Source organism: Coregonus lavaretus, assembly GCF_964263955.1.
Source record: "Coregonus lavaretus genome assembly, chromosome: 4".
Classification (NCBI taxonomy): Eukaryota; Metazoa; Chordata; class Actinopteri; order Salmoniformes; family Salmonidae; genus Coregonus; species Coregonus lavaretus.
The window spans coordinates 53080963-53097425 of record NC_139991.1 but is presented as its reverse complement, the minus strand read 5'-3'; the positions used below and the strand labels follow the sequence as shown (position 1 = coordinate 53097425).

Below are 16463 nucleotides of genomic sequence, written 5' to 3'. Positions count from 1 at the left end.
CACAGAACCAGATTTTCCCATGAAGGTTTGGTTTAGTAAAGTGCTGCTATTTCCACATTCCTTGCTAATGAGACAAGGCTAAGGCTGTGGTGGGGGAGACTATACTGCTCAGTGCTCCGACCAGCCCCAGGGGAGTGCTGCATCAGTGGACTGGTGTCATAATTACACCTGATTAACATAACCTATTGGATATCACACAGTTAGCATATGTACTCTAAAAACACTATTACGGTGCTGTGGGATGTGAGTGACACCCCTGGGCTTGGTGGAAGGAAGGAATGTGGCCAGAGAGAGTACATTAGCGTTCGCTAGTTGGGATGAGCTCTCTGGCAAACACAGCCTGTTTCAATTAGCGCCTGAAAGACAGCAGGCTCCTCCGGGTCATCTGTTTGTGAACTCTCTAATTGGAGCGCTGTGGAAGGAAGGCCCCCTCTGTTCAGCACGGGCGGCCTTGCCTATGCCTGTTCTGCTCACCATGCTGCTGCTGCAGTACAGTCCTCTGGTGTATGTTGGTGGTACGAGCAATTATCTCAGAATGATCTGGGATGATCTGAGATCAGTTTGTCGAGGGAAGGGACGTATTCAGTGCTGGTCAACACCTCACTAGAGACTCAGTCTCTGACACATAAGGTGCAGAGGGATGATACATGATACAGTGCGAAAAGCAACACTTGCACATAGTTAGTTCTCTAAGTTTCCATAGCCAAGTCTCTCCAGCAGAGGCCCTGGCTATCCTCTGTAGTCCTGACCTTTTCAAGTTTAGTTTATTGGTCTTTCAGCATTTTTACAGGTTCTTAAAAACAGTTGTGATTAAAAACACTAAATTACTTTGCTGTTACAATAAAAAACATAAATGTTAAATAAATACAACACATTTAAAAGTGCTAAAAATGTCTAAGCTAAAATCTAAAATCCCTTTTCAGACAGGCTCAGGGAGGGTTCCACAGTTCTACAGCCCAGTGGGTATGGCCACACCCCAGCAGCCAACCTCAGGCCCCTGACATTTCACCACAACCATGAGGTCAGAGAGAAACGCTTTCTTCCTCCTAACAAATAAGTGATTTTTCACTCTCCCCATGGAAACAGCAACAAATAATGAACCCTAGGGCTGGAGATATCACGTTCACTTTCACACGCATCAACTCCATTCTGAACTGTAACAAAAGACAGCAGGAAAACATTGGTGGGGAGGGACCGGGAGTCAGGGTACGCTAAAGCGCATTTCTCTTTCTCAGGCGTGAGTGATGGGGGGGGGGGGGATTATGTGGCTACTGCAGATCTAAGAACTGTATAACATGTGGGACAATAAATACAGATAAGACTGCTGTTAACGCACTTCATCCACAGCTATCAACGTTTATTCATAAAAAATGATGATCAAAACACTGATTTACAGGGGGATAAAGTAATGTATGGCATGACGTGTTTCTGTGTGTGTGTGTGTGTGTGTGTGTGTGTGTGTGTGTGTGTGTGTGTGTGTGAGAAGAGCATGTGTACTCAGCCATGGGCACACTGCCGCTAACTGTGGCATTGCACATCAAGCTGTACACATAGCCTGGATTCTGATAAAAACAAGCCTACGCTATATCCAGTCATGTCCAATCACACATTCACATCCATCAACAGATGCAGAGGAAAGAGTAATGGTATACAAGTTGGGAATAATGTCTATGTGAGATGGCCATACGATGCATACTATCAGTCCTCTGGGGTCACACAGAGGGGGAGGAAATGACATCAGATGTGAACTCTAGCCGTTACAGCTGGGTCGGAGGTGGAGGGTTGAGGGGTGGGGGAGGAAGGCTGTGAAGTATGAGACGTCTTATCCCCCTCTTCATATCTGATATCAGCCCAGGAGTGGGAGTCAGCATACAGTATGTGACAGACATCTGGACACCAGGGAAGGGAGGGTTGAGGGGGAATAGACGGAGAGACAGTAAAAGGAAAGGGGGGACAGAGATATGGAGAGACAGGGATACAGATAAATAATTAGAAAGAAAAGGGGTGAGAGAAAGAAAGTGAGAAAAGAAGAGAGAGAGCAGGGGCGGTTCGGGAACCTGTTTCCTATAACCTTCTCACATTTACACCAGATTTAAAATGATTGCTCCGTGCTTTTCAGTGGTTATATGCCCCAAAATAAACTCTTACTACCATGCAGCATAAATCCAACAGCGCATTAATGTCCTGCCTCCAATCAGGCATGGGTACAGACGGAAGACGATTTACACCCCGGTGTATCTGCCAGAGTTTTGGTTATCAGGGCTGATCTTCCAATGAAAACGCAGCTGCTCTACGCCTCATTGGCTGCCGCAGGTTCTGGTTTAAACCTTATTGGTGAGTTTCTGGCTGATCACACCTCCCGCTTCCATTGTCTTTGGGCTCCAATTTGCATAATTCCTACCCATTACACTAGCCTTTGTTATTCGAAATACTCTGGGATTCAAATTACAGGAACAATGGTAACCAAATGGAGGAGACCATTAGACCAGCATAGGCAAGCACTGCAAGCCACACGGTCAGCTGAAACTGAACACCAAAATTTTAAACAAAATTATCTAGATCTATTATATATAAAGCCTTGATTTTACCTAAAGGCTCTATCTCAATTATCTCAATGTTTTCCCTGAACAATTGAGAAAAAAAACTGTTGGACATGGTAAATCTTTAACTAATAGCAAAGGAGAATTGTAACCAGCAATATTAGGTCGGCCTACAATATTTCCTACCATGTTGCTGGGTTGCTGGGCAAAATGTTGAATGAGCCTGCCTCCGTCATACTGTAGAAGCTTGGTTGGTGGATGGTAAACGTGTGTGACGTGTTAGCCGGTGCACTTATTTGGCCCCTCGTGTATCGCGTGTCTAGACCTCACTAACAGAACTTCTATGTTGGACCAAGACTTCAGCACCTAACAGACCAAGGGCTTTTTCAATCAATTCTCTTTTTCCCCCTTCTTAATCATTTGAGATGTTTAAATAAGCGAAAACAGAGGAGTAGTGACAGATTTGGAAGCTGTCACAAAACACCCATGGTTGGTACCAAGGTCCATTCAAGCACTGAAATGCCAACTTCCTATTTATAAAACTACATTTTTCTCTTAGACTGAGAGATAAATTACATTTAAAAGGCATTTACATTTAAAAGGCACCAATCACATGACTGTGGTGTATAATCATTCCACAAAATCTGATTAGGGCCTCCTTTACACAATTTATCAATTGATCAAATAACTAACTCAGCATGGTAATCAAAATTAAATTGTTGATATAAAGTATTTCAAAAAATTCAAAGGTAATGTTTTGTATTGTCCACTTAACATTTTGCCTGAAGTCAATTGTACATTTTATTTTCTTTATACCCACCACAAGACACTTATAAAAATGTATGTTATCAATCAAATATAATCTGTAGCATCTACAGTATCTTCCTTAATTAATAATCTGTAATTTAATTTTAAATATATCTAAAAAATAATAATTGTGAACTATATTTAAAATGTTTGCGTAAAGTTATCTTTATCTTTTTCAAAATCCTTTGGTTTATAAAAATATATAGTCCTTCAAATTTAGGGGAATGTTATTGTTGAAATATAGCACAGTCCAATACATTTTCTTTGTTTTATTTGCTTCACTTTAGTGTATGCCTAAATGTAGTTTATGCTTCAGCCAAATGTCGTATAGCGAGTGCAAACCCTGGTGTATTTTATGTGAAAATTACAACTGTTTTGTATGTCCACATCTTATTGAAAAATATGATGTTCCCCAACAAATGTGAGGACCAACATATGAAAACAATCAATTCTGGTAAATATCACTAGTAGTGCCATTATATAAGCACTACCTGGGTTGGTCCATGTCTGGCCCTAAAAATCTCTGTCCAGAAGTGCACTTAAAGGCCATTGGGTCTGGGCCTTGGTCATTAAGATCATAAAATCCTGCTCATAAAGATGCTTTATTTTTTCCGGAGTGTGCTCACTACTTAGGTTTCCATCGGAAGTCTTTATTGCAGAGCGGTTATATTTCTGTCTCCAGACGGACCTGCCCATTGAGTTTTTATGGAATACTGTAACTGGCCAAACCATAGCATTGCTCAGAGTTCATAACTGAAATATAAAAAGTATTTTCAACTCTAAGAAGCTGCTATAATATACAATCCCCTGAGAATCTAAGTAACATTTCTTAAAATATGCAGTAATAAATATACAGTACATTGCTTGAAGGTCTGACGGATTGATTCCATAAAATAGATGTTAGGTTTTAATAAATACAACTAAATATAATTGCTTTGTTAGATCACTATTGGTCATATTCAAATGACATTTTGATGGAAATTAAATTGCTATCAATTTCTAACAACTAAGGGATAACTTTTTTCAATTTAAAAAGATACGTTAATTTATCAATTAAAACTTAGCGCATGTTCGTTTATATATATTTTTTTCAGACGGCTGAAAAATTCCTACATTATTTTTAGAAAAATGTGTAGAAATCAAACATAATTGTAATTCTCTCATACATCTTTTCTGTCCCCTAGTATAGTGATACAGAGTGGTTTCAGGCTCTAACCGCAGCATCATAACCAGGAACATACATTTTACATTTTAGTCATTTAGCAGACACTCTTATCCAGAGCGACTTACAGTTAGTGAGTGCATACATTATTTTTTGTATTATTATTATTATTTTTTCATACTGGCCCCCCGTGGGAATCAAACCCACAACCCTGGCGTTGCAAACGCCATGCTCTACCAACTGAGCTACATCCCTGCCGGCCATTCCCTCCCCTACCCTGGACAAATTGTGCGCCGCCCCATGGGTCTCCCGGTCGCGGCCAGCTACGACAGAGCCTGGATTCAAACCAGGATATCTAGTGGCACAGCTAGCACTGCGATGCAGTGCCTTAGACCACTGCGCCACTCGGGAGATTAGTGGTATTTGGTAACATGGTATTTCAAATGGTTTCAGGTGAAGTCCTGCAGCTTTTTATTGCAGGTTTTTGTCGTGAAAGGTAGTTGGCTGCTTTGAAGAGCGACAGGACAGGTAATCTGCAACCTGGCCTCTTTGTTTAACAGACAACGGAGGGTTGTTTGGCCATTAGTGTCTCTTTGTAGTGGCTTGTCTATGTGTGATATACACCCTGTCACTGCTACATCTACTAACTACATGATAAAAAAACAAAGATGTTGGAGAGAATGCCTTGTGACGCAACATACCCATAAATACCACAGTCCAGGCCTATTCAAATGACCACTAAAATACTAAATGACTTCAATTATTATACATTTTATATAAAAACGCAACGCTACTCATTCTCTGTCTCAGTTGAATTTAATATGAGAAAGGGCTAATAAAACCTATTAAAAGTCTATCACATAATCTGCAGACTGCGGACTAATAACTGCGGTCGGTTGTCTGATTCATGGGGAACGTAGTATTCTGCTTCAGCGAAGACATCTTATTGGGGGGAAGACGCTGACCTGTGATTGGCTGGAGGGTGCCATTCTGTGTCGACTCTGCGTGCCAAAGCGCGGGGACCTGTTTCTCCAGATGCCCTCTCGTCGTCCCCTCCAATGTTTGCAGCCCCACGCACGCGATCTCTCGCTCCGCCTGGCTGCACCCTCTCATCGCATTACTTCTGCTATTCTAACTCCTCCATCAATTATGCACTAGAATAACTGAGGGCCCTGGCGGAGCAAAGACATAAAGGGAGATCATCAGCCCAGGCGCTGCCAGTGTCTGCCTGCGTGTTCCCACTGCGTTGCCGTGAAGAGTGATACGGGTGCCAGGCCGTCAGCTCAGCTAGGGCACCAGCAGCCATGGCATAGATACAGTTAGGCAAGCTAGGCTAGCTAGGGCACAAACAGCCATGGCATAGATATGGCTAGGCAAGCTAGGCTAGCTAGGGCACAAACACAACGTGGCTATGACACAAACACAGCCAAGCCATGACCATGTTGCCTCGAACATTGATTTATGGCTGAGCGAGAACCCCAGTTTGCATTGTTTTTTTGCCCCCTCCTCACAGCCTCTAACCCCCTTTACCCCAAGATTCAATTTCACTGTAAACTAACATTGTAAAGCAATGCATTAAAATTGCAAAAAAAAATGTAGGTTTATCATATCTAAAGATGTTCATTGTGTCCTAAGTATCTTCATGTTGAATTAAACAAGGGGCAGAGCCTGTTCACTAAGGGTCCCAGGATTCTCAACCAACTTTTACTTCTTGGAAACAAAATGGAGTCGGATTTGGAGGGAAATGGCGGTCTTTGCTTCCCTCCCCGTCACAAGACACAGCTGAAAGTCAGGCAAGAGAAGAGAGCCACGCCTATGAAGACAGAACAAATCCTAGCAGTCTGAGATTTCAATCAACAGTGCTTAACTTGGGGTGATGATAAAATCATATGATTTCATCAAAGTTGCTTAACATCAAAGAAACATGGGGTGGGTAACAAAACATGTATGAAAGACGGAGTGAGACAAAATGTCGACCCCTGCATTAAAGTCACGGTGGTCCTGACCTGGATTTCTTCTGGTTGCGGGTCCAGGCTCTACTGTGAGATCGCAAACAGCTTTTTAATATTTCAGGGGTCCCAAAGCACCAAGCGTGCTCAAATCCAACAGGAGGAAACTCTCTCTGTCTCCATGGGCCAGTAAGCCACACTAAAGGTCCCGCAAAGACACAACAAGTTCATGAAAATAACACTGTTCTTTCCACACATCTAAATGTCACTTGTGTTTTTTGTATTGACTAAAAAAATCACATTATCAATGCACTTTACCTAATTTGTCCACGGGTGCCTGAAATGACACAACTATGCCAAAGATTACGGCATACACTGAGCTCACCCTAGACATGTCCTGGAATGCTATGAAGAATAATGCTACAAGGGCGTGGCAGGTAGTCTAGGGGTTAAGAGTGTTGGGCCAGTAACTGAAAGGTTGCTGGTTTGAATCCTGAGCCAACTAGGTAAAACATATGTTGATGTGCCCTTGAGCAAGGCACTTAACACTAATTGCTCCTGTAAGTCGCTCTGGATAAAAACGTCTGCTAAATGTAAAGCTATTATTACAGGCTTTGGTTTTTCTATTTATGTTTTGAGGTTGGACTTTAGCTCGTATAGCTCGTTAGCACGTAGGGCGCACCGATTGGTGTCACCTCGTCAGTCAGTATGTGTTACACCTGTGCTGGTTGCCAACTTGTTAGTGGGAAGGTTTTTCACCTGGCCCAGGTGCTATTTAAGAGTGGCTGGCCAAGTGCTCCAGTTGTCTTGATAGATGTGGAGGGTTAACACCTTTAGTTGGCGCCCTATTTTGATTTCTAGAAAAACGTTCCTGTCTGATTTCCCTGATTTTGTTTTGCTCCACCTTTTTGGTTTGCTTCCTGTCTTTAAGTTTGGTGTGGGTTATTCTTTTGTTTGCTTCTCCTTGGCCAAATTTAGTTGGCGCTTATGGTGGGTGTCTTAGGTTCCAGTTGTTGTTGCTAGTCAACTTTCAGTGGACACCTATATCAGAACCCCTCCTAAAACCCCACCTGTTTCGTTTTGGTTGTTGGTCAGTGACTCATTGTTTGTTCCCTCTTCTGTTTGAGTGACATTTCTGGTTTTCTTGCTAGGGAATGTAACACTATCATCAGATTTAAAATAGTTTTCATTAAATAGTTTACACCACTTGAACCAAATGTAATTACAGCATAATTAGGAGCCTACTTATTATCCAAAACAAAATATGTTTTTGTCTTCATAGTGTATCAGTAAATGCATTTGATCTAACCATATTTGTTTGAGTCTAATAAATACTGTCAATGAAAATGCAATCACAGTAGAAATTCTGTAGAAGCAAAACTATTTTTTCCCTCTAAAAAAACACAGGACTTTGAAAGTTAGCCACCAATGACACAGGGAATCTTTGCCTCATGGAGAGGGGATATATTATCTTTTTCTGTCATTTCAAAAGCCACATTGACCCAAATTAAGTACCAGAAGCATTTCACAGATGCTTGGCTGTACCATCACATTTGTTTTATATTGTGCATACTTTCCTGCCAATTTGGATTAATTTTGAATAGTATATACTGGGGTCTATATACAGCTCCCTGTGCTTATGTGCCTGATTGGTGCCACTTGTGTGCCATAGACCGGAGAGACAGCCCTGCCATCGTCTCTCCCCATCAGTAGCACTGGGGGAATTCCAGCTAGCAACACTAAAACAGCCAAGCCGTCATGGCTGACCACACCCTTCTGGAGCTATCTCAGACTGACACTAACAACAATTATTACTAACTAAAGACAGAGGATGGGCCAGTCATCTCTGAGTAACCAGGCTCTAGACATTCCAGCTGCAGAGAGAACTGCTATGGTTAACAGAGGGAAAGAGGAGAGAGAACACAGAGGAGATCATTCCAATTTTCTTTCTGCCTTTTTCTCTCTCTCTATCCATCTTCCCCTGAATTGTACTCAGCCAATTTGTTCTATCCATTTATTTGATCCATTTGAAGCCTGCAGTGCAAAATGCAGCCTTCATTTCCTTTATCTCAGGGAATGTTCTATAATAGGAGGCATACAGTAGATAATACAGCTCACTGCAGTAGAAAGTGTTCAGACCGTACACTTTCATTGTGGATTCTCTTGTGGAGTCCATTTTCATTATCCTGGCCTTGGCCTACTGTACAAAGTTCTCTTTTATTATGAGCTTGTTATGCTAAAGTGTAATAGGAAGCCCAGATACAGTGCTTTGCAAAAGTATTCATCCCCCTTGGCATTTTTCGTATTTTGTTGCATTACAACCTGTAATTTAAATGGATTTTTATTTGGATTTCATGTAATGGACATACACAAAATAGTCCAAATTGGTGAAGTGAAATGAAAAAAATTACTTGTTTCAAAAAATTCTAAAAAATTAATCATGGAAAAGTGGTGCGTGCATATGTATTCCCCCCCTTTGCTATGAAGCCCCTACATAAGATCTGGCGCAACCAATTACCCTCAGAAGTCACATAATTAGTTAAATAAAGTCCACCTGTGTGCAATCTAAGTGTCACGTGATCTGTCACATGATCTCAGTATATACAGTGAGGGAAAAAAGTATTTGATCCCCTGCTGATTTTGTACGCTTGCCCACTGACAAAGACATGATCAGTCTATAATTTTAATGGTAGGTTTATTTTAACAGTGAGAGACAGAATAACAACAAAAACATCCAGAAAAACGCATGTCAAAAATGTTATGAATTGATTTGCATTTTAATGAGGGAAATAAGTATTTGACCCCCTCTCAAAAGAAAGATTTCTGGCTCCCAGGAGTATTTTATACATGTAACAAGCTGAGATTAGGAGCACACTCTTAAAGGGAGTGCTCCTAATCTCAGCTTGTTACCTGTATAAAAGACACCTGTCCACAGAAGCAATCAATCAATCAGATTCCAAACTCTCCACCATGGCCAAGACCAAAGAGCTCTCCAAGGATGTCAGGGACAAGATTGTAGACCTACACAAGGCTGGAATGGGCTACAAGACCATCGCCAAGAAGCTTGGTGAGAAGGTGACAACAGTTGGTGCGATTATTCGCAAATGGAAGAAACACAAAAGAACTATCAATCTCCCTTGGCCTGGGGCTCCATGCAAGATCTCACCTCGTGGAGTTGCAATGATCATGAGAAGCACCATCAAATTCATTATTTCAAAAATGGAAAGAATATGGCACCACAACAAACCTGCCAAGAGAGGGCCGCCCACCAAAACTCACGGACCAGGCAAGGAGGGCATTAATCAGAGGCAACAAAGAGACCAAAGATAACCTTGAAGGAGCTGCAAAGCTCCACAGCGGAGATTGGAGTATCTGTCCATAGGACCACTTTAAGTCGTACAGTCCACAGAGCTGGGCTTTATGGAAGAGTGGCCAGAAAAAAGCCATTGCTTTAAGAAAAAAATAAGCAAACACGTTTGGTGTTCGCCAAAAGGCATGTGGGAGACTCCCCAAACATATGGAAGAAGGTAATCTGGTCAGATGAGACTAAAATTGAGCTTTTTGGCCATCAAGGAAAACACTATGTCTGGTGCAAACCCAACACCTCTCATCACCCCGAGAACACCATTCCCACAGTGAAGCATGGTGGTGGCAGCATCATGCTGTGGGGATGTTTTTCATCAGCAGGGACTGGGAAACTGGTCAGAATTAAAGGATTGACGGATGGCGCTAAATACAGGGAAATTATTGAGGGAAACCTGTTTCAGTCTTCCAGAGATTTGAGACTGGGACGGAGGTTCACCTTCCAGCAGGACAATGACCCTAAGCATACTGCTAAAGCAACACTCGAGTGGTTTAAGGGGAAACATTTAAATGTCTTGGAATGGCCTAGTCAAAGCCCAGACCTCAAGCCAATTGAGAATCTGTGGTATGACTTAAAGATTGCTGTACACCAGCGGAACCCATCCAACTTGAAGGAGCTGGAGCAGTTTTGCCTTGAAGAATGGGCAAAAATCTCAGTGGCTAGATGTGCCAAGCTTATAGAGACATACCCCAAGAGACTTGCAGCTGTAATTGCTGCAAAAGGTGGCTCTACAAAGTATTGACTTTGGGGGGGGTGAATAGTTATGCACACTCAAGGTCTGTTTTTGTTGTCTTATTTCTTGTTTGTTTCAAATAAAAAATATTTTGCATCTTTTACATTACAGTCATTTAGCAGACGCTCTTATCCAGAGCAATTAGAGTTACGTGCCTTGCTCAAGGGCACATCAACAGATTTTTCACCTAGTCAGCTCTGGGATTAGAACCAGCGACCTTTCGGTTACTGGCACAATGTTCTTAACCTCTAAGCTACCTGCCGCCCAATCTTCAAAGTGGTAGGCATGTTAAAGGAAGTAGGCATGTTGTGTAAATCAAATGATACAAACCCCCCAAAAAATCCATTTTAATTCCAGGTTGTAAGGCAACAAAATAGGAAAAATGCCAAGGGGGGTAAATACTTTTGCTAGCCACTGTAGCCACTCACCACACTGTACTACCTCTGATAGAGAGTGTGGTGCATAGAGGCCGTCAATACAGCAGCCTTCCCAGCCTACCGCTATACTGTCTGTCTGTCAGGAGGCTTAGGGACTCTTTAGGGCCTTTTAGCAGCAGTTCCAGAGGCTTTACTGCAGTCATTAGGGGCTGGGCCTGATTAATGTGAACGGTCAGGCAGGCCCTGGCTTTCTGGGGGAAGAACAGAGCGGGGTGAAGGGTCCCATAGGAAGTGTTTTGTGTCTCCACACAAAGGGAGGCTGACCTCTTAAGCCCCTTAGAGCCTCTCTGCTAATACCCTCACCGGAGCCTACAAAGACACAGGGATGCCATTTCACCACTCACATTTAAACAGCACACAAAAAGCCCCGCAGAGAGTTAAACCTTAAGAAACGGCAGAAAAGTGAACCTCGGAGCGCTGGAGTGAGACTTGGAGATTAGGGACTAGAGGGCTGGATTTGGATGGCCCGCGCATTTGAAATGGAGGATGCCGACTTGCTGAGCTATACCACAGATCGAGAATTGACTGAAAACAAGTTTACAGAAGCTGCTGAGAATGTGATCCACACAAATCTTAACAGAAACAGCATGGCAAACACTTTATATCCAAATCCAAATGATTAATTGTGTGGCGCTCTGAATATTGAGTGTTGCTGTAAGGTAACAAAGAAATCCCTACCTACATACAGTAAACACAATAAATGTTCACTAACAAGACACTGACTTAAAACACCCTCCTCTCTTTAGTCGCTGTCAGTTAAGCAGTGGCAGCCTTGTTAGTTTGAAAAGAGCAACAGAGGCAAGGCACTTCTCTCTCTGCGTGCAGGGTCGCAGAGCAGTGGGACTGGCCGCTTTCTCCACAGGAGGACTATTTTCCACTTCACAAAGGGTCAGGACAGATCACCTCACTCTCTGACGCCAAGACATCCCTGAGAAGATGACTGCAACATGCCTGTCTCCATCCACAGGCTAAGCCGGGGCGGGGGTGGAAATACGGGTTTTGACCTCATGCAGGGGACCCATGGCATGGCCACTGTTTCCCCGTGTAACCCTGTGACCCCTCTCCGGAAGCTTCTGTTAACCCTGTGACTGTGTGTCTCGCTCCCGTTGTGTGCCCCTTCCCATTCGCCTCCTAACGTATTCACCCTCACAATAGCCCGTCACAACTACCTCTCTCTCTGCCACTCCCCTCTCCTCCCTCTTTCTGTCTGTCTCTCTAAGAGCATGCTGGCTATGGGCCGCTGAGTATGATAGGAACAATAGTGTCCTTTCACACGGTCCGGGCCAGGGCTGGGAGAGGGCTGCGGTCCTGAGACCCAGTCAATATTTGGACTCGGCTGCTTTTTGTGTTCATTTTTAATCCAAGCGGAACCACGCAGCAGGGAGCCGGGAAAAGGCTGAGGGGGAAAAATGAGGGTAAACACTCTGAACAATGCAAATGGAGCAACTCACAATGCCACTGGGAAACTATCACAACATCAACTTGCCACAAACTGAAAAATGGTGTATTGTTTCTTAAGTGGAGATTAAAAACGAGCCGGAATAGAGAAAGCAAACAGCCAAGGTCATTTCGCTAAGTGGAGAACTATCTGTGTCTGTCAGGGCAAGGGTGTTATGAGGTGGAAAGAGATGTCACGGAGGCATTTTCACATTTCTGAGGTGTCCTTTTAAGGACTGCAAAATCTAATCATAGTATAACTACATCAAACAATTTCCTCAGAAAAGGACAAACACTTTTGATCACCGCCGGATAGTAACCATAGCTACCAAAGTAGTTGACCACAAGGCAGATAGATGACAAAGTATTTTGATTGTCTTCAATAGAAATATGTCACATCTGTTGTAGAAAGCTTTGAGGGGCATTATCGGAGCTTAAACTGCAGCCCCTGGGGTGACAGTGCTCTTGTAGAATGCTGGAATCCCTCTCCCCAGCTGTCAGGTCGTTAGTCCCATCCCAATGAGGCTCTTTGATGAGGATGGGTATCGGTTTCCATGGCATCGGAGACACAAACAGCAGGAAGATTAGGGACGGAACTCAGCCCTGATTCTCCACTGATCCCACCTATCAGCAACAAATAAACACCTTCGCCACGGCAATGGGTGCATGTGTCCCATATGGAGCCAGACAGTTGTATTAAAGCAACTATCAAACTAAATACAGGCCAGGTGGGGAATTGTCTAATGCCAACTGATTAATGTCCAATAAACCAATCATCTTGTTGTTAATTACACATGTATGAACACAATACTACTGAAGAAAATGCCTGAGTGGCCCCTCTACCCTGTATTAGCTACATTTACACAGCATTCACACTTGTATGTTAACCAACATCCATCCAAAGATACCACAGCCCATCTCTTCCAATCCTTACAAGACATTTTATTATGTGGCCGAGCAATTTCTTGAGCTAATTACTACTAATATAGCACATATTTTAAAGATGGGCATTTAAAATTATGCTGTCTTTAAATAAATAAATGTATAACAAGTCAAACACTCCGACTTATAATATTCATTGTGGCTCAGTGGTTTTATGTCTCCTCAACCAGATTGTGTTTCATTTAAGCACTTCATTTTATTTTAATTAAGGAGATTATAACGACATGAGCGCCTCACTGTCACTGATTGAGGAATTTGTACCTCCAAGCATGACTGAATCATCATCATAGTTAAACTCCTGCTCCACTGCTCTTGATTCCCACTGTTTGAGCGAATCAACTAAGTGCATCAGAATGTTGAGGTTTTTCTTGAAGTATTGGGAGGAAAATAGGAAGAATGTTTATTAGGCTTGCAACAAACTTGGCACAATCAAACATGTGTTTGAGACAATAAAAAATACATGAAAATGTATTCACCATTTCCATTTTTCACGAGTCACTTCATATTTCAATTTCAGAGTCCCTGTAGGGGATTTCATGAATGGCTGAGTATGGACTGCAGGACTGCCGCATTGGGTGCTGTTTTTCTCCTGTGGTCAGAAAAAAAGCCTCATCTGGAAGTTGTGACTATACCTCAGCAGGTTGCGAGCTCTGATGGCTGAGTATGGTTACATTACCCAGCAGCAAACTGGGGCCCAAGGTCTAACACAGAGAATAGACATTATACGGCAGGGCCAGGGGCCCCTGAGTCTTTGCATGGTGCACGGTTACATTATACAGTGGGGTCGGGTTTGGATTAGGCCCCTGAATGAGAAAAGGAGACAGTCATTTAGTTACTTATTTATTTACCCGAGGAGCCCTATTCTCCTCAGACAAAACCCAGGCAGGGTGCCGTTGCATGGCCGTCACAGATCCTCAGAGGAGAGGTAGGTTCTGCCCCAGCTTTAACCCTGACTACAGTCCCCTCTGTGCTGCTCTGTGATGGTTATCCCAGGGCCTGTTTGGTTACCGCAGAGTGTGTGACCTCAGCATGTGTGTGTCTCTCCCAGGAGCATGCACCACGCTGGGCCTGGGCCACTGCTGAAATACCCCGCTGTGTTCCCCTCATTGTCTGCCCCAGTGTGTGTGTGTGTGTGTGGGGGGGGGGGGGGGGGGGGGGGGGGGAAGCTGGGAAGCTTTTCCATATTTTTTTAGGCAGGAGCTGTTGGAATGAGCTGAGGCCACTATGGGAGTACATCAAAGATGTTATCTGTTCCAGGAAAAGTAGTAAAGAGCCAGGGCCTTTGATGCCACCACATTTGCATTTTATATTTCACCTGTTCCCTTTCTTCTCTGAACTAGTTAATTACACCCACTTTACCTCAGGGTTACCACAAAAAGACAAACAAGTACAGCATCATATGTTGACTCTGTGCAAAGCAAATCACCCCAAATGACCAGTTTCTTCTCCCCAAGCAAAAATAAACTATTTTGAGGAGTAATGCCGAAACTGTATCTGTCAGGAAAAACCTGATCAGGTACAACTGTGGTGATGAGTTAAGCATGACACAAAACAAAGTGATACACTCATACTACAAACTATTTGCTGAGGTGCAAGTCATCCAGTGTGAATAACTGTTGAGTCACCAGAGCTGTAGGCTCGATGGGATTAGAAATGCACAATTAGCACCTCTGTCAAATAGAAGTCACATCTGCCCATTCATTACAGTGGGTCATTCCAGCTTTACTGAGCCATTGCTTTACCCTTGTGAACACACTAATTGGCAACTTTGACTAATTAGAATACAATAGAAACGGCAGATGGCAACCTAACCTACTACTAAATATTTTTTGGATTTTATTGTAGAACCACATACAAAGGCTTCAATGACATGTTATAAGCACACACAAGCGCTTGCAGTTTATGTGCGTCATAAGCAAAACGCCTTATATTTTTCCAAGTCAAACTGGCAGATCATATTTAATCTCATTCAAGGCAACATTTTAGATGTGTTTAACCCTTCATATATACAGCCATTGGTTTAATCAATAGTGGTACACAGTCGCAGAGAATTCTAACAGAAATCAATAATTTTCCTACTGCCGACGCAATAAAAGTGGACGCGGTAACAATCCGCCTTAGCAACACAGAATATCGTAAATTATCACACTAACACCCGATTTTCCATGAGTAAAATTATAGCTAAGAATGTCTACAAGGAAAGCCCTTCTCGGCGAATTCAGCAGAACCAGTATAATATTATCTATGGATAATGATTTTGGTGTATTTACAGTATAGGATATAAAAATCGAAAATATTTTTTTTTTTAGATAACATGTATGTGACGCAACATACCATTTTTGTAAATTAATGCCGTTGTGCAGCAATAAAATGTATGTTTATAGGCTATAGCCAAGTGACCATTGATCAATGAATCATAGTGATAATTTTCCAAATGTATGCTGTTACAAATGTCATATTTGGTCCACGGGCCATCCACTTCCAACCTATGTCAACAATGAAGTTCATGCCGCATGAAGTTGGTGACCCGTGGCGCGTCCCTGACACACCTTGTGATTACGCACGAGACTCACCTGGGGTTGGTCCGGTTCCAGTAGACCGCATAGCGGTCGGACACCACCTTGGAGGCCGGCTCTTGGCCATATGCACACATCCATAACACCAGGGAAACGAAAACGATCATTTCCACCTGCGGCATGGCTCCCGAACTTGGCCACGCCAAAGTCCCTCTCGATGCACCGTCTCGCGCGGTAGAATTATTCGAATGAACAGACTGAGTGAAATGATATTCCCATCTGAAGGCTTTTAAATTATAATTGCCTTATATCACAGTTGATTCCTCTCTGGTTATAACGAACTGATTGGATTACTTTGCGAGGCAGTTATTGTGCTGAAGCTTGAATTGACATTTGGGAAAAGTTCAGTATTTGCATTCAGTTTTGAAAAAGCACATTTGCATTCAGTTTTGAAAAAGCACAATCAGTTTTTTGTGGAATACAAAATAATTGCAATTGGTGGAAAAAATTCACTAATATTAGTTGAGGGTCCGTTTGAAATAAATACTATTTCAGTCAATGCTCGTATCATGTATT

General features: G+C 42.7%; 1 protein-coding gene across 1 annotated transcript in view; it reads right to left on the bottom strand.

Moving 5' to 3' along the window:
* Positions 1–16069, bottom strand: part of LOC311127133 (ephrin-A5-like) — a gene marked incomplete at both ends in the record, with an annotated part of 48787 nt that extends 32718 nt beyond the window's left edge. The window contains one exon of the mRNA XM_084158897.1: positions 15945–16069. Coding sequence (XP_084015023.1) covers positions 15945–16069 — 125 coding nt within the window. The remainder of the gene's footprint in view (positions 1–15944) is intronic.
* Between the last annotated feature and the right edge of the window lie 394 nt (positions 16070–16463).